General features: G+C 37.6%; 1 protein-coding gene across 1 annotated transcript; it reads left to right on the forward strand.

The window, feature by feature from the left end:
• The first annotated feature begins 26 nt into the window (after window positions 1–26).
• On the forward strand, window positions 27–4,982 carry LOC104221784 (fasciclin-like arabinogalactan protein 12). The gene is made up of 2 exons (XM_070164416.1): window positions 27–807; window positions 4,652–4,982. The coding sequence occupies exons 1-2, from the start codon at window positions 53–55 to the stop codon at window positions 4,980–4,982; spliced, it is 1,086 nt and encodes a 361-aa protein (XP_070020517.1). The 5' UTR covers window positions 27–52.
• The last annotated feature ends 17,011 nt before the right edge of the window (window positions 4,983–21,993 follow it).

A 21,993-nucleotide genomic window follows, 5' to 3' on the forward strand; every position in this document is an offset into this window, starting at 1 on the left:
CTTGTTCTTCTTCTTGCTCCAGTGCACTTGTATTTTCACTCAAGCTCCTGCTATGTCACCAGTGCCGCCAGTACAATCTTCTGCTCCGGCTTCACTGCCTCCAGCTCAATCTACTCCTCCGGCACCAATATTTCCCCCTGCTGTAGTCTCTGCTCCGGCTCCAGGACCGCCTGGTCCACAAAATGTGGTAAAAATCCTCGGAAAAGCTGGTCCATATTCGACGTTCATCAAGTTATTACAAATCACTCAAGAAATTGTCGAAATCACCTCGTTGCTAAACAACTCCAACAGCATAACCATGTTTGTTCCATCGGATGGCGCTTTTTTGAGCCTCAAAATAGGTACCCTCAACTCTTTCAGTGATCAGCAGAAAGCTGAATTGGTTAAATTCCATATTCTCCCTTCATATTTCTCCCTACCACAGTTCCAAACTGCTAGCAACCCTTTACATACACAAGCTGGTGGAACCACTAATCGCGAATTCCCAATCAATGTAACCACAAATGGAACAGCAGTGAACATAACAACTGGAATTGTGAATGCGAGTGTGTCAAGTACAATTTATACTGATAATCAGTTAGCTATTTATCAAGTTGACAAAGTGCTTCTTCCTTTGCAATTCTTTGTACCACCAGCACCAGCACCTGCTCCAGCACCATCAAAGCCGAAAAAGAAGGATCCTTCTTCGGATTCTGCATCTGTTAATGTTGTTTCGTCTGGTGCCACTTCTCTTCTTCCCCACATGATGTTTCGGGTCATGGTCTATCCTGGCTGCTTTTTCTTCTTCTTCTTCTTCTTCTCTATTTGGTTTGTGTGTATAAGCTAATAAGTCGCGCGCAATGCCTGTATGCTTGTGATGATATGTTATGTACATTTAAGTGTAACCTAATAAGATGTTAATTTTCGTGTGTACTCAAGCATGCTTTTGGATATTATGTTATGTTTTAAAAGAATTTAAACATTCACAGAGAACCTTGTTAACAGGTAATTTACATTCCTGTTTCCTTTAAAAGGAAGAAAGAAAATTAAGGAACTGCAAAATCAAAGGTAAACAGCTTAGCTTAGTGCACAACGTGTTTGCTACTACACTAGCTGGCCAGTGTATTGGCCTTGTTGTAATTAGTCCGAAAATGATATATCTCGCGACACCCCAGCGTGGCTCCATATTAGTACAGAACTTTGCATAGGGGTGACAAAATGATTAAAAGAAAATAGTTAACTACCCATATTATCCACTAAAAAATTAATGAACTTTTTAAAAACGGGTCAAATATGGATAAGAACCATATTATCCATTTTCTAAATGGATAATGAATGGGTAACCAATGGATAACCAATGAGTTTAACTTTTACATTTGTAAAGCTTGAAATTAGGGGTTCCTCAAGTTAGGAAGACTAAGAATTCTCCCAAAAATGATCATATGCAAGAAGTCATGGATAATATGGTAAAAATTGCATGGGGCGCCCTATTTGGTCGTCCCCATTTAACCTATACCCATTTTTTTAAAACGTTTTAACCTGTACCCAGTTTTTAAACAACTTCAGCCCCTTTCTAACAACTGAAAGGCACTATTATTAATTCTCTAATACTATCACCATTCCATATGTTTGACCAATTAGGCTCAAACTTCCTAGCCTTACTTCAAATTTATCGTCGAGAAGGATACTGCTAGCTTGAACATCTCTTCAACCAGAAAATACAGAATATAATTAGCTTGGTATAGAACTTTACAATAACTTGAACTTAATAATGGTTCTGTTACAGACAAAAATCGTGTATATCATCATTTGAGGTGAAAATCAAGAATGCGAAAAAGTGAAAGAAACAAATACTTATGAACAAGGGGAGGATTACACTCATGGTGTAAATAGGCTAAAACTTCAGCTCTAGAGCTGAAGGTCGCCAGTTACAAACAAAAACTTCAGCTCTAGAGCTGAAATTCGACAATTACAAAACAAAAACTTCAGCTCTAGAGCTGAAGTCGCCAGTTACAAAAACAAAAACAAAAACTTCACTAATTACAAATAAAAACTTCAGCAAAAAATAGAGAACAAAACTTCAGCTACTATGCTTAAGTTCAGCAATTACAAACACTTGGTTCAACACACTTGCTACTTCAGTCCCGTCTACTAGAATGCTGAAGTTTTGCGTGATTGCCTTTGCTACTTCAGTCCCATATGCTGAAGTTACGCGAAAAAGTGGGTACGTTTGCAATTTTTTTTTGCAAAGCCGGCACAAAGTTAAAACGTGACCCAAAAAACGGGTATAGATGCAAATGCCCCATTTTTTATCCGTATCAAATATGGGTCGGGTCAAATAATTTATCTGTTTTTTCATTACCCACTTTCAACCCGAACCATATCCGTCCCGACCCGCCCGTTTGCCACTCCTAACTTTGCATGTGTAAAAACATTCCATTTTCCACCGCTGAGAGTATAACTTACGGATGTGGTTGGCTATTGGCAATACACAGTAGATATTGAATTAAAATTCAGTCATGAAATGTGAAAAGAATAAAAAATGTGTTAATCCATTAAATGCTATTCCCAACTTTCTCTATGTGTAAAAACTGCTAAATGACCTGCCAGTGGCCAAAAGAATTAACTCATAGGGAAAGCTTATGCATATTAATTTCCTGTTTAACAGTAATATTGTAAAATTCTCTGTTGGATTTTCTCATCCTAAAGTTGAGGTAGTAATTTTCCAAAATACTTACAGTAGGAGGAGAAAAACCCTTAACCGTTAAAACTATTCAATGCTGTTCGTTCTTCTTACTTCTATTGAACTTATCTAGAAGATTAACCTGAAAATTTCCCTAAACATTGACAAACACAAGCACATATCTTTCAAAACAATACGCTAAATAATCTAGTGACCGTTAAAACCATGAATTATAATCCCTCCATCATATCCATGCATAACTTTGTCCATGAGCCAAATGACGCACAAGAGCGTTGATAAATATTCTATTTTTTTTTCTGGGGGGGGGGGGGGAAGGTGCGAAATTTGTAATTTTCTTAAGAAAATTTCCAAAGTGACATGCTATGCTAGTCGTTACTACAAGCAACCTGTACATTTTGCGAAAGTAAATTGTTGACTACTTGCTTAAAAAATAATATTCCCCTCTATATGTGATGTTAGGCTAGAAATCTGTGTTTTAGCCATAGTATTACATTCCAATTGCTGCATTTTTACGTGTGTTTGAGCTCAAATGATGGTGAATTACACTTAGTACGTATTTTATGCCTTGCAGGAAGTGATCCTGAGCTCAAAAGTTAATTTGGAGCTAAATCGATCAATCTGGAGCTTTGAAGTCTGAGTAAAAGCCCAATACATTAAGCTGGGATCGTGTTTAGAGGTCGTGTACCAAGTCTGGATGTTAAAAGAGGACAAATTAGTTCACTCTGAGGAAATTACACTGCCGCACCGCATAGAGCGGCGCAAGGCGCAGCGCAGCAGTGTAAAAGTCTGCCTGACAAGAAAGTGCAAAGCTGCCGTTAAATCCCATTAGCGCGCCGCAGGGTGCGGCGCAACTGTACAATATTTACAGAGCCATGTCCTATTTCGCGCAGGAAAGGGTGTTTCGTCTGGGCCCGACCCTACTTGGTATAAATACATATAAAAATACTATTTTGAGGACTTTTGACACATCTTAGACCTAGGGAGACTATTTTGGAAGGGAGAAAATGTTTGGAGCAATTTTCGGAGGAGATTGGCATCGAATTCTTCATTCCTTCATCTTTACTTTGTAATTTAATTATGCAAATTATTTGGGAAATTATTACTATGAGTTCAGTAGCTAAATTCCTAATCTAGGATTTTGATGGAACCTGTTGAAGGATGATTTTCTCGTTACGTTAATATAGATGTGTCATAGTATTCTCTCTATTTGTTCAACTATATGTTCATTGCTGTTGATTGACGGGCCCTCAATTAGCTGTTCCTATTTAGTGTGCATTACTCGGGAGAGAGTGTATATTTAGGTAGTTGTTGAACATCATCACTCCTAACGTATATGATGGATCAATACGAAGGGTTTAAAGGTGGGATTAGAGAAACGAAACCTTGGGTGCGATCTAAGTGAGCTGTACTTAAAGCTAGCTAGCATAATCCGGGAAAATATGTCTAGTATATTGTTGTAATTACTCGGGAGAGAGTTATGACATTCAGAGTGCTCATGATCGATAGAGAAGACTTAGGCAAAATTATAGAAAATGTAACGGAAAGGATTCCGTCAATAGGGGAAATCATAATTTTAGATCCTTCCAATTCTTGTTTACAAACCATTCATAGTTAATTCTTAATTACTGCATTTTCATTACGTAATATTTAGTTAGTAAACATCCAATCTATTATTTAAATATCTCCGAAGATTGAATATGAGAATATCTGTGAGTCCAATAGCTGTGATTGATAGGTTAATTCCCTGTGGGATTCGACTCAGGACTTGTTAACCGGAATATATTTGCAGCGACCGCTTTGTCCTTTTTATAAGGCATAGTTGGGCGTGATCAAATTTTGGCACCGTTGCCGGGAAATTAACTGTGTTATTAATTGTAAAAAGAAGTGCAAAAATTCTTACTGTAGTCAATTTTCTTCAATTTAAACTGATCATTGAAATTCTAACATTTGTAGTCGTGGTTGTTACAGGTGCATGCCTAGAAACTCCTCAAGAACTGGTGAATTGTTTGAAGCATTATCAGATCTTGAAAAGGTGTTCAAGGCATTGAACCATGCAAACAGGAAAGGAAAACAACAACAGAACTCAACCGAAAAAATTGAACCAGACATGAAAGACGATAATCTAAACAACAGAGACAACGTGAATAACCCAAACAATAGAAACAACGTGAATGACGCAAACGATCAGGGTGTGGTACCTCTTGTTCCAGTAGCAGCACTATATGATTGGGCACAACCCACCGCTGACAACTTAACAACTGCCATTGTAGTCCCTCAGATACAAGCAGATTCATTCTAGATCACAAATAACATGTTATATTTGTTGCAGAACAAGGGACTGTTCTCTAGGTCATACGTTGAAGATCCTCAGCAGCATCTAAAGAATTTCCTGTCAATCTACGCCACGCAGAGGCAACACAATGTGACACCAGAAGCAATACGTTTGTTGTTTTTCCATTCTCGGTGACATGAGCAGCTCAGACTTGGCTTAATTCACTCCCCGTAAACTCCATCACTACTTGAGAGGAATTAGTCAAGCAATATTTGAACAAATTTCATCCACCCAACAAGACTGCTCAACAAATTGATGAGATATTGAGCTTCAGACAGAAACCAACTTAGACACTACGAGAAACATGGGAGAGATTCAAGGGTCTGCTGATTACTGTCGCACCTCCTTTTTCCGCCCCGCTAGGGTACAAGGGAGTTTTTCCAATTAAAGGACGATCGAAATGAGATTTATTTATTTATTTCAGAGTCGCCACTTGGGAGATTTAGAGTGTCCCAAGTCACCAATTTTAATCCCGAATCGAGGAAAAGAATGACTCTGTTTAACAGTCTGCGCACCAGAAATCCGGATAAGGAATTCTGTTAACCTGGGAGAAGGTGTTAGGCATTCCCGAGTTCCGTGGTTCTAGCACGGTCGCTCAACTGTCATATTCGGCTTATTTATCTGATTTTAATACAAATATGAACTTATGTGCAAATTTTATCTTTTTACCGCTTTTATTATTTTTTATTTATTTTTACAAGAATGTGAACATTGTTTAAAAACATGTCTTTGGATTGCGTCACATAAAATGCACCCGCGATCCAGAACGTATTTTTATTCAATGTTTTGGGATTTGGATTTGGGTCACATAAATGCGCACCCGTGTTTAAGAATGTATTATTATTAAAATCATGCCTAAAGCGATTAGCGTGTTATTATTTATGGGTAAGACTGTGGAATTCACTAAACAGTCCATCCTGAATTCTAAATACTCAATTAAACATTTATTGAGGGCCCCGCAGTTAGTGCATTTTATTGGGCGAGGCTCATCTCATTTTATTTTTAAAAGGACAGTCCTAAAATGCCTACATTTTTTATTGAAATTTGTCTCTACAAAATAAAGGAGAAATATCTTAATTTATTTACATGTTATTACCTAGTTACATTATACTAGGCATGTTCTCAGTTTGTCAAATTAAAAAAAAACATAGCAATTCTAATTTTAATCCTAGACCATTTACATGCTGAAATTAACCAATATTATTTAACTAAACAATATTTCTACCAACTTCCTACTAGATGGCCTATTCGTTTGATTTTTGACTCGACGGAATTACTACACCATTTATTTATTTTTAGGCAATAGATGTAGATAGTTCATTTGTTAAGCTATCGTCGAATGTTCCACTATATGTATTAAATATCTACATGATTCTGATTTTTGCAAGCTAAATAATTTATACATACAAATAAAATTCAGAATATAATTAAATATAATTCAGAATTTCAACTCTTCATTTTTTCGTATTCATGCTTCATATTTCGGATTACAATAACCAGCGTATCAGTTGTGTACCTGATATTGGAAGCAAAAGAAAATGAAGATGAGAATCAACAGCAGTAATAACAATACAGCACAACAGCAACAATCCAGCAACAGTAACAACCCAGGAACAGAGTTTGCAAACCGGTGGAGTATTAATCCCAAAACAAAAAACTTCAAGCTTTGATGACACAACAACAATTAATGTTAATTTCAAACAATGAAAGAAAGCAGAATATTTTTTTAGTTTTTTTTATTTGAAAGTTTAGATATTTTATCGGAATTTTCTCTCTCTTAAATGTTCAGCCTTTTTTTTTCTCTCTCTTATTCTCTTTCTGTCAGATTTTTTCCTCCCTGTTTTTTTTTTCTTATTCTTGTCCTGTCCGTGTGTTCTCCCCCAAAATCTGATTTCAAGACCTCTACTTATATCTCATCCCATAAATCTTTTAATCAATTAAAATCAACCCATTTTCTCTACCAACCCATTATCTTCCCACTCATCCTCATTACATTAAATAAATATCACCCCACCCCATTATATTTTGTCCCCCATGCTTTCACTAAACAAATACAAGATTCCTCCTCACTAAATTTTGTCTTGTCCCCCTTTATATTAAACAACTATATCACAACCCACCCCAATACATTTTGTCCCCCATGCTTCACATAAAAAATTATAAAATGTACAATTCCTAAACTAACCCTCCGACCTTATTGCAATTACCATTTTACCCCTGAACGTACTACAAATTACCAAACTACCCCATCAGCTATAACAATCAATTAATCAAACTTAACCAAAATATAGACAATATGATCAATTTCTAACAATGTTCAAACAACAAATCACATGAACATGATTTCTTCAATATTTCAACAACAAATCACATGAACATGATTTCTTCAACATTTCAACAACAAATCACATGAAACACAAATTGAACAACAAAGAACAACTAAAATTTGATTGAACAATATTTTAGCAACAAACAATCCTATTTTCGGATTCAACAACAACAACAAACAAGTATATTTAGATTTCTAAATTCAATCATATTGAACTTAAAATTAACTCTAACAACATTACAACCAACAATTCCTATATTAAACTTAGACAAGATTATGAGACAAATTCAAGAAATAATCATAAATGATAAACAAGAAATCAAACTATACAAATTTCGGATTCAAGATCAACCAAACAAAGTATGAACATGAATGAATCTATTTTTTTTAAAACAACAAACATGACAGATTAAATGACTAAACCAACATATTTCCCTAACACAACTCAATTCTTTTAGACAAATAACAAGATCGACAAAGAAACAATTATGAACTTGAACTTAACAATATTAACAATTTCTAAAAATACATAAAACACATGAAACAAATTGAAGAAATAATTAATTAAACTTCAATATGTATCTCACCAACATTAAATTAACATATTTTTACCTAAACAATAAAACAAACATGAAATAAACATAAAAACAACTAATTAAATTTCTATTTGAAATCTGAAAATTAATTCAACAAAACATATGAACAAACTAAAAAATTAATTCAAGCGATAGACATGAAAAAAACAAACATTTGTCGTTTTTAGATTCGAGAATATCAAAACAAGATACAGACAAAAATGAAAATTCAAAATCTACCAACCGGATTGAAACAACGACCAACGACCAACTAACGACGAACTCGAACAGTGATCGACGACATCGACCAAAACTCGTCCATGTGTGCGAGGCAGAAGTGAAGAAGACGAAGGCAGCTGGGGGTTCGTTTGGTTACGTGAAGCTGGGGTACGGGCAGCAGCCATGAAAGCTTGCTTGCTTGATGGTGGAGCAAGTAGTGGACTGGCCGACGCAGCAAACAGAAACAACTGGTCGACGCCGGAAACAGAAGCAGCAAACGAGATTTTCGGCCTTGGGAGCTCAACGGAGAAGATGAAGACGCAGCTGGGGTCATCTATGGTCGGAGAAGGAAAAGCTTGAACAACTGGTCTTTTGGACGTGCGGTTGAGGGCTGCCATGGACGTCGAGCTCAAACTCGAGCTTGACGTCGAACGACGAAGATGAAGTCGCAATGGATGGTGAAGCAGAAGGAGCAGCAGTGGCGACGAGCTGTTCGTTGGCTTTTGTTTGGATCACCAATGCAGCTGGGTGTTTGAAGAAGACGATGCAAGGGCAGCCATGGTCGAGCAAGCTTTGAGCTTGACGAAAGAGATGAGGCTATGGTATCGACGGCGTTATGGTGGGTCGTTGGAGATCGAGGGACTTGTGTCGTTTGGTCGAGGAAGAAGAAGGCGGAAGCAGCTGGTTGAGGGCAGCCATTGATGGAGCTTGGAGCTTTTGGGAAGATGAAGAATAGAAGAAGAAGAAAGATAGGGGGCGGGTCTTTTCTTATTTTTTAGGGTTTTGTTTTTTTTTATTTTTTGTTTTGTTTTGTGTTTGGACAAAAAGTGAAGAAGGGGTGTTGGGTATTTGGGTTATTGGGGCAGACCGGGTCGACCCGGTTTGAAGTGGACCGGGTCATGGGGAAGGTTGGGCAATTATTTGGGCCTGTGGTTTGAACTTTGAAGAAATGGCCCAATCCGATTTTTCTTTATATTTTCGCTCTCTTTTCTTCTTTTATTTCTCTAAAACTAAATTATAAAAATACTTAAATTATTATTAAGAACTAAATTAAGTTATAAAAGTGCAAATTAACTCCCAATAACAATTAACGCACAATTAAGTAATAATTAAGCATAAAATTGTATATTTGGACATTAAATGCTAAAAATGCAAACGATGCCTATTTTTGTAATTTTTAATTTTTTGTAAACAAACTTAATTACTAACAAATTGTAGAATTAAATCCTACATGCAAAATGCGACATATTTTTGTATTTTTATTAATTTAGCAAATAAACATGCACGGACAAATACAAATAATTATTCAAAATATCACAAAATATCACAAAATTGCACACCAAGGAAAATCATTTTATTTTGAATTTTTGGGAGTAATTCTCATATAGGGCAAAAATCACGTGCTTACAGCTGCCCCTCTTTGCCCGAAGACACGAAGGGTTTTCGTGCAAAGATAAAGCGAGCGATTTTTGCCCATCCGAGTACTCCGTGTGAAGCATTTTTTTGAAAAAGATTTGACCGAACCTTTGCTTCAAAGGTTTCCTACATATCCTGGGCTAAACAGGAATCAGGTCAATGTAGTTCGGGAAGTTTTGGTAGCTGGGACTACCGTGGGACTGCAATGTTACTGTTGTTGCATGCTATTACCACTGCTTACCGATCTCCTTGTTACACCGTGCTTAAAAGAAAACAAGAAGCTAGGCTAGACTGCAATTTGTTCTTGTTGCCTTGCTTTCTTGTTTGCTTGCATTTCTTCCGGTGCTTTTCTTCTGATGCTTTTCTTCCTTTTGACACATGCACTTGAGTTTGTGCTGGGACCTCTTGTTGCAACCTTCTGCTTCCCGGTGCTGGGGATAACCCTGTTGGGGATTCCTGTTGTAACCCTCTGTTTTATTGTCCTCTGACTTGATCTTGAAATATATGCCTCTGTTGTATGGGCGGGCTCCCAACTTCAATACTTGAAATGAAAAACTGAAATGTATGCCTCTGTTATCTGGGCGGGCTCCCAACTTCAACGCTTGAAATGTAAAGACTGAAATGTATGCCTCTGTTCTATGGGCGGGCTCCCAACTTCAACGCTTGAAATGTAAGGACTGAAATGTATGCCTCTGTTCTATGGGCGGGCTCCCAACTTCAACACTTGGAATAAAAAGACTGAAATGTATGCCTCTGTTCTATGGGCGGGCTCCCAACTTCAACACTTAAAAAATGTATGCCTCTGTTTTATGGGCGAGCTCCCAACTTCGATACTTGAAATGTATGCCTCTGTTCTATGGGCGGGCTCCCAACTTCAACACTTGAAAAATGTATGCCTCTGTTCTATGGGCTGGCTCCCAACTTCAACACTTGAAATGAAAAGACTGAATGTATGCCTCTGTTCTATGGGCGGGCTCCCAACTTCAACACTTGAAATGAAAAGACTGAATGTATGCCTCTGTTCTATGGGCGGGCTCCCAACTTCAACACCTGAAATGAAAAGACTGAATGTATGCCTCTGTTATCTGGGCGGGCTCCCAACTTCAACACTTGAAAAGAAAATACTGAATGTATGCCTCTATTCTATGGGCGGGCTCCCAACTTCAACAACAACTTTTAAAACAAAATGCCTTTCCTTTCTTCAGGTGGACTCCAGATTGCTAAATTTAAAATTGAATGTCTCTATTCTCCAAGCGGACTCCTGACTTTTGAAATTTAAACTGTATGTCTCCGTTCTTCAGGCAGACTCCTGACGTCAAACTTGAAAAGTATGTCTCTGTTCTCCAGGCGGACTCCTGATTGCTAAATTTGAAATTGAATGTCTCTATTCTCCAAGCGGACTCCTGACTTTTGAAATTTAAACTGTATGTCTCTGTTCTTCAGGCGAACTCCTAACATCAAACTTGAAAAGTATGTCTCTGTTCTCCAGGCGGACTCCTGATTGCTAAATTTGAAATGGAATGTCTCTATTCTCCAGGCGGACTCCTGACATCAGACTTGAAAAGTATGTTTCTGTTCTCCAGGCGGACTCCTGATTGCTAAATTTAAAATTGAATGTCTCTATTCTCCAGGCGGACTCCTAATTTCAACAACAACTTTGAAAAATAATGCCATTCCTTTCTTTAGGTTGGCGAGATTTCAACAACTTTTAAAAACAAAACGCCTTTCCTCTCTTCAGGCGGGCTCCTGATTTCAACAAAAACTTTGAAAAATAAAATGCCATTCCTTTCTTTAGGTTGGCGAGATTTCAACAACTTTTAAAAATAAAACGCCTTTCCTCTCTTCAGGCGGGCTCCTGATTTTAACAACAACTTAGGAGGAAATGCCTCTCCTATGGGTAAAAACAAACTTAGGAGGAAATGCATCTCCTATGGGTGAAACTAAAACAAACTTAGGAGGAAATGCATCTCCTATGGGTAAAACTAAACTTAGGAGGAAATGCCTCTCCTATGGGTAAAAACAAACTTAGGAGGAAATGCATCTCCTATGGGTGAAACTAAAACAAACTTAGGAGGAAATGCATCTCCTATGGGTAAAACTAAACTTAGGAGGAAATGCGTCTCCTATGGGTAAAAGTAAACTTAGGAGGAAATGCATCTCCTATGGGTAAAACTAAACTTAGGAGGAAATGCGTCTCCTATGGGTAAAAGTAAACTTAGGAGGAAATGCATCTCCTATGAGTGAAACTAAACTTAGGAGGAAATGTCTCTCCTATGGGTAAAAACAAACTTAGGAGGAAATGCATCTCCTATGGGTGAAACTAAAACAAACTTAGGAGGAAATGCCTCTCCTATTGGTTAAACAAAAACTTAGGAGGAAATGCCTCTCCTATGGGTAAAAACTAAACTTAGGAGGAAATGCATCTCCTATGGGTAAAACAAACTTAGGAGGAAATGCGTCTCCTATGGGTAAAACAAACTTAGGAGGAAATTCATCTCCTATGGGTAAAAAAAACAAACTTAGGAGGAAATGCCTCTCCTATGGGTAAACCATTTCCTTATTCCTGAATTATTTACTTACATGTGTTGTCTTCCCTCGAAACTGCTGGGGATTATTTTGCTGGGGATGAATTTTCCTTTTCTCCCTTACCCACTCTGGGTTGTCCGACCCTCTTGAAACTTGGTCGAAACTCTGTCGAGGATGCTTCTACATCTCGATGGTCCGCTGGGGATAACACTGCGAACTGCTGAGTAACCCTGCTGGGGATAACACTGCTGAGAATAACTCTGCTGAGTAAATATGTTATCTTACTCCTTCCAAAATTACCTCCTTTTAAGCAGGATGTTTCATTCCTCTGCAAACTACTTCCCCATTTTTTTTGTTTTTTTTTCTTTTTTTATAGCATTTTTCTCCATTTTTTATTTATTTATTTATAGCTTCTTCCTTCGAAAACTACCTCCCTTAAGACTCATTTTGCCTTTCCCCGAAAGGAGCCACTGAGAATACCGATCTTCACCAAACTTGTGTTGGACTCCTCGAAACTGCTGGGGATAACGCAGTCAAGGATAACACTGCTTGGGGATTCTGACTCCTTCAGAACTAGTGCTTCACTCTTCGGAAGGTTGTTGGGAATGATACTGGCCTTTTGCTTTTCTGAGCACAAGTGTCATCCCTTTGTTCTGTCTGCTGGGGAACAACTTCCTCTATTGAAACTTATTATGTTGGGGGCAACACTGGTTCAAAGACCACTTCCCTTGAGACTGGTGTTATCTTTATTCTTCCTCGAATGGGTACCTAACTTCCAGAAAATTTTCTAAATGAAAGGAAAATTTTCTGCCCCAGTTTGACAGTGTCCATTATGGCATGCATTTCTGTCATCAATGCCATTCCTTTACCTGTTTCAAATCAAACAAAATTTGTTAGTTTAAAACGCGGTGGTTGGTTGTGATACTCCTACTGGGGATGACTTTCCCTTTCTCCTTCCTTGCTCTGCGTTCCACAACTTGTTGGGGATGATTTTATTTGCTGGGGATAATCCCTTTCTGCTGGGGATATCCATCTTCTTTTGTGGCATAGCTCGGAAACTGGCATTTCCCCGACCTTTTAGTCGCGTATGAATTTCCCACACCATGCTCATTTCTCTCCTTGCTTTGTCCAAGGGCCTCGGCCTTGAGGTTTATAACCTTTGATTTCGGCAAGGGTATCCCTCTTGACACTCGTCAATCCTTTTGTCAATTCCCTATCGCTGGGGATATCTTTTTTGACACTGGCCTCGCACTTGTTCCTTGCTGATTATACCACTTGGATGTACTAGCCAGATCTCATCTTGCATAATTGTAAAGCTGATGGCATATTTTGAAGTCATTTCTCACTTGTTCTGACCAAACAGACTCTACTGGGGAATTTTTCTATGAAAGGAAAAGATAAAAGGGAACAGAATAAAAAGACAAAGGAAAAAGATGACTCTTTAACAAAAGAAACTATAAATAAAAACCCCAAACGCAGATACCGACTCTAATGGTCATGACATGCACATGTGGCCTATCCTCCACCGTCAATCGTCTTTCAAGACCTTCAATTGGCAATTCCCCATCTGATTCTCAATCTTATTCGACTTGTAGTGCCCGAAAGGGTTTTCACTATCAAGCCTCTCTCATTTTGTTTTTTTTTCTTCTCAGCTTGCATCGCCTTATGGTGTCCGTAAAGATTTTCACCGATAAGACTCTCTCATTTGTATCACTTTCCAGCTGGGGATTTAGAGTGTTGCCGGTATGACTCTCTCTGCTGGAGATTAGAGTCCTTTCTATTGTGGAACAGAGTGTTATTTTCACCTGTAAGACTCTCAGTTGTCTGACTTGGCATCTTTTGAAGACCGATCAGAAGGTCTTTCTTTGGACCGTAATGTGGGTTTTGGATAGGGCTAGAAAGAAAGGGTATTAAAGGCTAAAAAAACAAATCAATTCGGGGTTCAAAATTACAACCTTCAGAACCATATTTGTTTACAACAAGCGCAATCCTTGCCCCAGTTTCTTGCTTGGGGATTATTTATTTATTATTATTTTTTAATTTTTATTACACCATGCACACCATGCACACTATGCACACTATGCACCCTATGACGTAGTTCCTCTTTGAGGAATCAGGTCAAACGTAGTTCCCAATTCCTCTGTTTTCATTTGACTTTCTTTTGTTGTTTTTTTTTGTTATCATTTTTCTCTTCTTTTTTTTTCGTTTTTTTTTTGATTTTTTTTACCTTCCAGGCTCGTATTTCCTAGTCATTGCTATTGATTCCGAACGAGGGGTATGAAAGAAAATAAATAAGGCTCAAAAGGGGGTAACGAAGGATAAAGTGTTTAGATAGCAGAACAAAATGCCTTCGTCATTCCAGTCTTCAAAACATGCCAAGTGCAAACAACACAATTGATCATAGATTTATAGTCTCTTCCGATGGTGCTGGACTTGACAATTATGTTAAACACTTGCTTTTTCATTTGTCATTTCTAAAGCACCGTTGGGCGACACTCTCATTCTCATGAACGACCCTCATGCCAATTTGGCGAATCTTGCATTTAACGGTTTTCTTTAAGTTTTACTTGCCCCAGTTCCACATGACTCGGGCTTCAAATAATCTCAAACTGTTCTTATTTCCCTTAAATGCTTTGATCACCTCTCCAGGGTTTTATGATTAACTTTAAAGACTAGGCCCAAACTGTGTGCGCATGTCATGTTACTAGAATCGGCGCCGAACAAAATGATAAAAGGATCAAACAAAAAGAAGAATGGAAATAATAAAAGACCGGATTTTGTATTAGACTACCGGTGAAATGGTTTGAATAACAAAACAATCAAAAAAAACCATAATAAAATCCTAAAACAACCTGGACAAAACTTAAACAAACCGCTATGACAAAAATGGAAAAATAAAAAGGTTTGACACAAGACAATATTCGGATTACATCCCTAAGAATAATCCGGACAACAGAAATGACCACAAAATAAGCCACCACAAGCTTCTCTCTTGCTAACCAAGGAACGGAGCGTCCTCCCACTTTATCAAAATTGGCATCTTAGCCACTGAGCTTCGCATCAGTATTGTCCAGACCATTGCCAACTTCAATATCATCAACCTTAGTCAACAAGTCCCAATAGGATTCGCGTGCTTCTGTTATCAAGCCTGATCCCCGCAAAGTGTGCTTCTGGGTCTTGTATTTCCGGCTTACCACAAACCAACCACCTAACTTTCTTTGTGATTCAAAGCGAAATAGGTTAGAATGGACTCCGTTGGTCCCCATTATTTAACATCTTTTCCTCTTTTTTTTCATTTTCTTTTTCGATTTTTTTCTTCATTTTTTCTTTTTTTTTTCGATTTTTTTTCATTTTTTCTCATTTTTTGTTGTGGTCGAATCTTATGGAGATTGCCTACGTATCATGACCCCGCATGAATCAGACCGAGCGTAGTTCGTGACCAATAAATATAAACAATACTCAACATTTTTTTTTAATTTTCATATTAAAACAAACTGGGTTTCAAAGGTTTAAAGATGACCTACAAACTTGAAAATCAAACAACCCGCATATTCTAATCAAAAGATTTACAAACTCAAAAACAAACGGCCAGCTTCCTTTCCCCGTTTGTCAAATGCAACCAAACGGCTATTTTTGCAAATGTGGCCCCTTCCAATTCTCACATGAATTTTGAGGTCGGGGAGGATTATTTTATGACACTTTACCAACTTGTCCATTCTTTTACGAAAATAACCTTTCGACAACTGAAAGATACTCTAAGGCTATTTCGGCAAGAACGGTTTAAGATGCGGCCGAAGCTGGCTCGGCTTATTATGACAAAATTCAAACGGTATTCACCTGACCGCCGACTCTTTGTTTTTTTCTCTTTTAAAATTATAATAAAAACCTGGTGTTGCAAACACGACCCTTCAACATCTCGGGGACGAAAATTTTTAAGGTTATGTGGGTCAATTGGACCAAATCTAAAACAATGACCCAAAAGTGGTTGCTTATACAAAGTCAGCCTTCCGGCGTCCCTTTCGGGAACATTCGGCTATTGTTGACAAAACAGCATCACCTGACTTACTTATGACAAAATTAAAATTTTGACATGTTTTTATTTATTTGTTATTTTAGCAAAAGGTGGTGTTGGACATCACTGACTTATTTATGACATGTTTTATTTATTTATTTATTTATTTATTTGTTTGTTTTTGGCTTTTTAGCAAAAGGGGGGTTGGACCCGATGAGGGTTGCCTACGTATCTCACATCCAGTGAGAATCAAACCCGCGTAGTTCGAGTAAATTAACCGAACTATTTTAAAACATGACTCTTTTCCATTTTTATTTTTTCCTGGCAAAACAATCTATTTTCCTTTTCTATTTTTTTGAAAAAGACAAAATAACGATTTTTTTCCATTTTCAACAAACAATAAAACAATCTATTTTTCCAAAAATAAAAGACTCTTTTTTTCTATATTTTTTAGTAAAACAAAATAAAATATTTTCCTTTTTTTTTCAAAATTTCGGCAAAGTTTCGCCAGTAATTGGTCATTGATTTTTTTCTAAAATAATCAATTAACTCCTTAACTGATATATTCTTTTTCCTTTTTTTTTTTCTTTTTTTCCCTTCAATTTTCCAACATTCTCGAGATTCAGAAACCGGTCAACATGCAAGTTCGAAACAAATATATGTACAAAGCAAGTAGGATGCATCAGAATGGTCTTTTCATTTCAGGTTGCTAGTCTTAGACGGACCCAACCCCTGTGTTGAGTCCCCTAAGTCAAATGCAACGTGATGCAAATAAGCGTTCCTACTAGGGATACAGCATGAAGTTTAGATATTTTTTCGGAATTTTCTCTCTCTTAAATGTTCAGCCTTTTTTTTTTCTCTCTCTTATTCTCTTTCTGTCAGATTTTTTCCTCTCTGTTTTTTTTCTTATTCTTGTCCTGTCCGTGTGTTCTCCCCCAAAATCTGATTTCAAGACCTCTACTTATATCTCATCCCATAAATCTTTTAATCAATTAAAATCAACTCATTTTCTCTACCAAACCCATTATCTTCCCACTCATCCTCATTACATTAAATAAATATATCACCCCACCCCATTATATTTTGTCCCCCATGCTTTCACTAAACAAATACAAGATTCCTCCCCACTAAATTTTGTCTTGTCCCCCCTTTATATTAAACAACTATATCACAACCCACCCCAATACATTTTGTCCCCCATGCTTCACATAAAAAATTACAAAATGTACAATTCCTAAACTAACCTCCGACCTTATTGCAATTACCATTTTACCCCTGAACGTACTACAAATTACCAAACTACCCCATCAGCTATAACAATCAATTAATCAAACTTAACCAAAATATAGACAATATGATCAATTTCTAACAATGTTCAAACAACAAATCACATGAACATGATTTCTTCAATATTTCAACAACAAATCACATGAACATGATTTCTTCAACATTTCAACAACAAATCACATAAACACAAATTGAACAACAAAGAACAACTAAAATTTGATTAAACAATATTTTAGCAACAAACAATCCTATTTTCAGATTCAACAACAACAACAAACAAGTATATTTAGATTTCTAAATTCAATCATATTGAACTTAAAATTAACTCTAACAACATTACAACCAACAATTCCTATATTAAACTTAGACAAGATTATGAGACAAATTCAAGAAATAATCATAAATGATAAACAAGAAATCAAACTATACAAATTTCGGATTCAAGATCAACCAAACAAAGTATGAACATGAATGAATCTATTTTTTTAAAACAACAAACATGACGGATTAAATGACTAAACCAACATATTTCCCTAACACAACTAAATTCTTTTAGACAAATAACAAGATCGACGAAGAAACAATTATGAACTTGAACTTAACAATATTAACAATTTCTAAAAATACATAAAACACATGAAACAAATTGAAGAAACAATTAATTAAACTTCAATTTGTATCTCACCAACATTAAATTAACAGATTTTTACCTAAACAATAAAACAAACATGAAATAAACATAAAAACAACTAATTAAATTTCCATTTGAAATCTGAAAATTAATTCAACAAAACATATGAACAAACTAAAAAATTAATTCAAACGATAGACATGAAAAAAACAAACATTTGTCGTTTTTAGATTCGAGAATATCAAAACAAGATACGGACAAAAAATGAAAATTCAAAATCTACCAACCGGATTGAAATGACGAACAACGACCAACTAACGACGAACTCGAACAGTGATCGACGACATCGACCAAAACTCGTCCATGTGTGCGAGGCAGAAGTGAAGAAGACGAAGGCAGCTGGGGGTTCGTTTGGTTACGTGAAGCTGGGGTACGGGCATCAGCCATGAAAGCTTGCTTGCTTGATGGTGGAGCAAGTAGTGGACTGGCCGACGCAGCAAACAGAAACAACTGGTCGACGCCGAAAACAGAAGCAGCAAACGAGATTTTCGGCCTTGGGAGCTCAACGGAGAAGATGAAGACGCAGCTGGGGTCATCTATGGTCGGAGAAGGAAAAGCTTGAACAACTGGTCTTTTGGACGTGCGGTTGAGGGCTGCCATGGACGTCGAGCTCAAACTCGAGCTTGACGTCGAACGACGAAGATGAAGTTGCGATGGATGGTGAAGCAGAAGGAGCAGCAGTGGAGACAAGCTGTTCGTTGGCTTTTGTTTGGATCACCAATGCAGCTGGGTGTTTGAAGAAGACGATGCAAGGGCAGCCATGGTCGAGCAAGCTTTGAGCTTGACGAAAGAGATGAGGCTATGGTAGCGACGGTGTTATGGTGGGTCGTTGGAGATCGAGTGACTTGTGTCGTTTGGTCGAGGAAGAAGAAGGCGGAAGCATCTGGTTGAGGGCAGCCATTTATGGAGCTTGGAGCTTTTGGGAAGATGAAGAATAGAAGAAGAAGAAAGATAGGGGGCGGGTCTTTTCTTATTTTTTAGGGTTTTGTTTTTTATTTATTTTTTGTTTTGTTTTGTGTTTGGACAAAAAGTGAAGAAGAGGTGTTGGGTATTTGGGTTAATGGGGCAGACCGGGTCGACCCGGTTTGAAGTGGACCGGGTCATGGGGAAGGTTGGACAATTATTTGGGCCTGTGGTTTGAACTTTGAAGAAATGGCCCAATCCGATTTTTCTTTATATTTTCGCTCTCTTTTCTTCTTTTATTTCTCTAAAACTAAATTATAAAAATACTTAAATTATTATTAAGAACTAAATTAAGTTATAAAAGCGCAAATTAACTCCCAATAACAATTAACGCACAATTAAGTAATAATTAAGCATAAAATTGTATATTTGGACATTAAATGCTAAAAATGCAAACGATGCCTATTTTTGTAAATTTTTATTTTTTGTAAACAAACTTAATTACTAACAAATTGTAGAATTAAATCCTACATGCAAAATGCGACATATTTTTGTATTTTTTATTAATTTAGCAAATAAACATGCACAGACAAATACAAATAATTATTCAAAATATCACAAAATATCACAAAATTGCACACCAAGGAAAATCATTTTATTTTGAATTTTTGGGAGTAATTCTCATATAGGGCAAAAATCACGTGCTCACAATTACGTGTCCACATCATGGTATTTCGGAGCAGATGATGGGGTAGATATTTACATGGGTTTGGCAGATAGTTTGAAAGTCAATGTTGATGCTTCAGCAGGTGGAGCATTTTTGAGCAAAACATTCAGAGAGTGCAAGATCCTACTTGACAAGATGGCACAAAACTCAAGATGGACAACAAAAAATGCTCCAATCACTCCTGTGGTGCACTCAGTGGCTCTAGACCCGGCTAACTCCATGGCTGAAAATATGGCCATTCTACTAACACAAATGAGCATCCTCACCAAAAAGGTTGAAAAATCAGGCCAGAAACAGTAGGTACACATAGTTGATGCAACGAATGAGGGTTTATGTACATCACACATTAATCAACCATATGTCTGCTCGTGGAGTGCTGAAGGTGACAATCAACAATATTAGGAGAACATGAATTATGTGGCCAACTATAGGGGACCGATACCAGGTGGTCAGAATTGGGGTCAGCAGAATCAATAATATATACCAGCTCAGCAGCAGTACAATAACAACAATAACCATGGGGCTATATGACCACATGGTCAAATGGTGCCTTATCAAAGACAACAATGGTACAACCAGCAAAATCAGCAGCAGACTTATCAACAACCTCCACAACAACAAATTGTGAGACATGAAGATAGGTTTGCTAAATTTGAGGGAATGATGCAACAAGTGATTGGGTTAACTATAAAACTAATTGACAGAGTAGACTCACATGAGTAGCGATAAAGAATATTGAGATCCAATTAGGACAGATTTCCATGGCCCTAAATAATCATCCTCATGGACCGTTACCTGCAGACACCCAAATCAATCCAAAAGAGCAGGGCCCCAAGCAACTAATGGCAGTAAGTCTCCGAAATGGTAGAGACTTAGATCAGGAGTAAGAAATTGCTCGTGAAAGCAGACCAACGGAGACACTGGTGCCAGTACCCATAGAGCTAGACGATTCAGCAAGGTTAACTAAGGTGACGGTACAACATGCGCAAGAGAACACCAACAAAGAAGAAGAAGTTGTGAAAAATACTAAGGTTGCACCGGAACTGACAGTAGAAGCGGTGCCTGAACAAGAGAAAATCAAATCACAGGGAAGAAGCGACTTCCAGCACCATTCCCACAGAGATTGACCAAGTATCAGAAAGATGAGCAATACAAGAAATTTTTGGAGATGTTGAAGCAAATTCAGGTAAACATTCCATTAATTGATGCTTTAAAGGAGATGCCTGGTTATGCAAAGATGACGAAGGACTTGATGTACCGCAAGTTCGACTTTCACGACTTGGCTATGGTTACACTAACTCAGACTTGCATTGTGGTTGTAACGAGACCCATAGCTGAAAAGTTGTCTGACCTAGGGAGCTTCACAATCCCTGCACAATAGGCAACTTTGCATTTGCTAAGGCACCGTGTGATTTGGGAGCAAGCATAAACCTTATGCCCCTAGCCATATACAAAAGGCTAGGCATTGGAAGAGCTAGACCCACGTCTATGTTACTATAGCTGACTGATCGAACAATGAAGAGGCCCTCTGGGATTCTAGATGATGTATTGATACAGGTTGGGAAGTTTGTGTTCCCAGCAGATTTTGTCATCCTTGAATGTCGGGTTGATGAGGAAATTCCCATAATTTTGGGAAGACCGTTCTTGGCCACTGGGAGAGCCTTAATTGATTGTGAAACTGGAGAGCTCAAGATGAGATTAAATGATGAAGAGATAACATTCAATGTGCAGAAATCTATGCAGAGACCAAGTGAATTAGCTAATTTCTCTCTGATAGATGAGGTGGATGTAGTTTTGGAGGAGGAATATGAGGCACTGAACATTAAAGACCCTCTAGAAGCCTGTCTTATGAGCTTAGATGAAGCTAATGGAGAGGAGTTGGCTGATTGGGTACTTGCTCTTGAAGGCCAAGGTTTTTGGAAAAGCGAGCTCGAATTTGAGACTTTGCACTTAGAGGAAAGAAAAACTCCTCCAGCTAAACTATCAATAGAAGAGCCACCAAAGTTAGAACTCAAACCACTGCCATCTCATCTAAGGTATGCATTCTTAGGACCTAACTCAACTCTACCTGTTATTATCTCATCCAGTTTGTTAGATGTGCAGGTAGAACAGCTTTTGCAGGTACTAACTGAGTGCAAGATTGCAATTGGGTAGACCATTGCAGACATTAAGGGGATCAGCCCGGCCTTCCGTATGCATAAGATTCTACTGAAAGATGGGCACAAACCTTCCAGGGAACATCAAAGAAGGTCAAACCCCAACATGAAAGAAGTGGTGAAGAAAGAAGTGATCA

Source organism: Nicotiana sylvestris, chromosome 12 (genome assembly GCF_000393655.2).
Source record: "Nicotiana sylvestris chromosome 12, ASM39365v2, whole genome shotgun sequence".
Lineage (NCBI taxonomy): Eukaryota > Viridiplantae > Streptophyta > Magnoliopsida > Solanales > Solanaceae > Nicotiana > Nicotiana sylvestris.

Excerpts from the sequence above, each read along its gene's own strand:
- LOC104221784 (XM_070164416.1), top strand. The coding sequence starts at position 53 with ATGTCACCAGTGCCGCCAGTACAATCTTCTGCTCCGGCTTCACTGCCT. Across the intron at positions 808-4,651 it reads TTCTTCTTCTTCTCTATTTG|GTGCATGCCTAGAAACTCCT; the intron begins GTTTGTGTGTAT and ends TGGTTGTTACAG.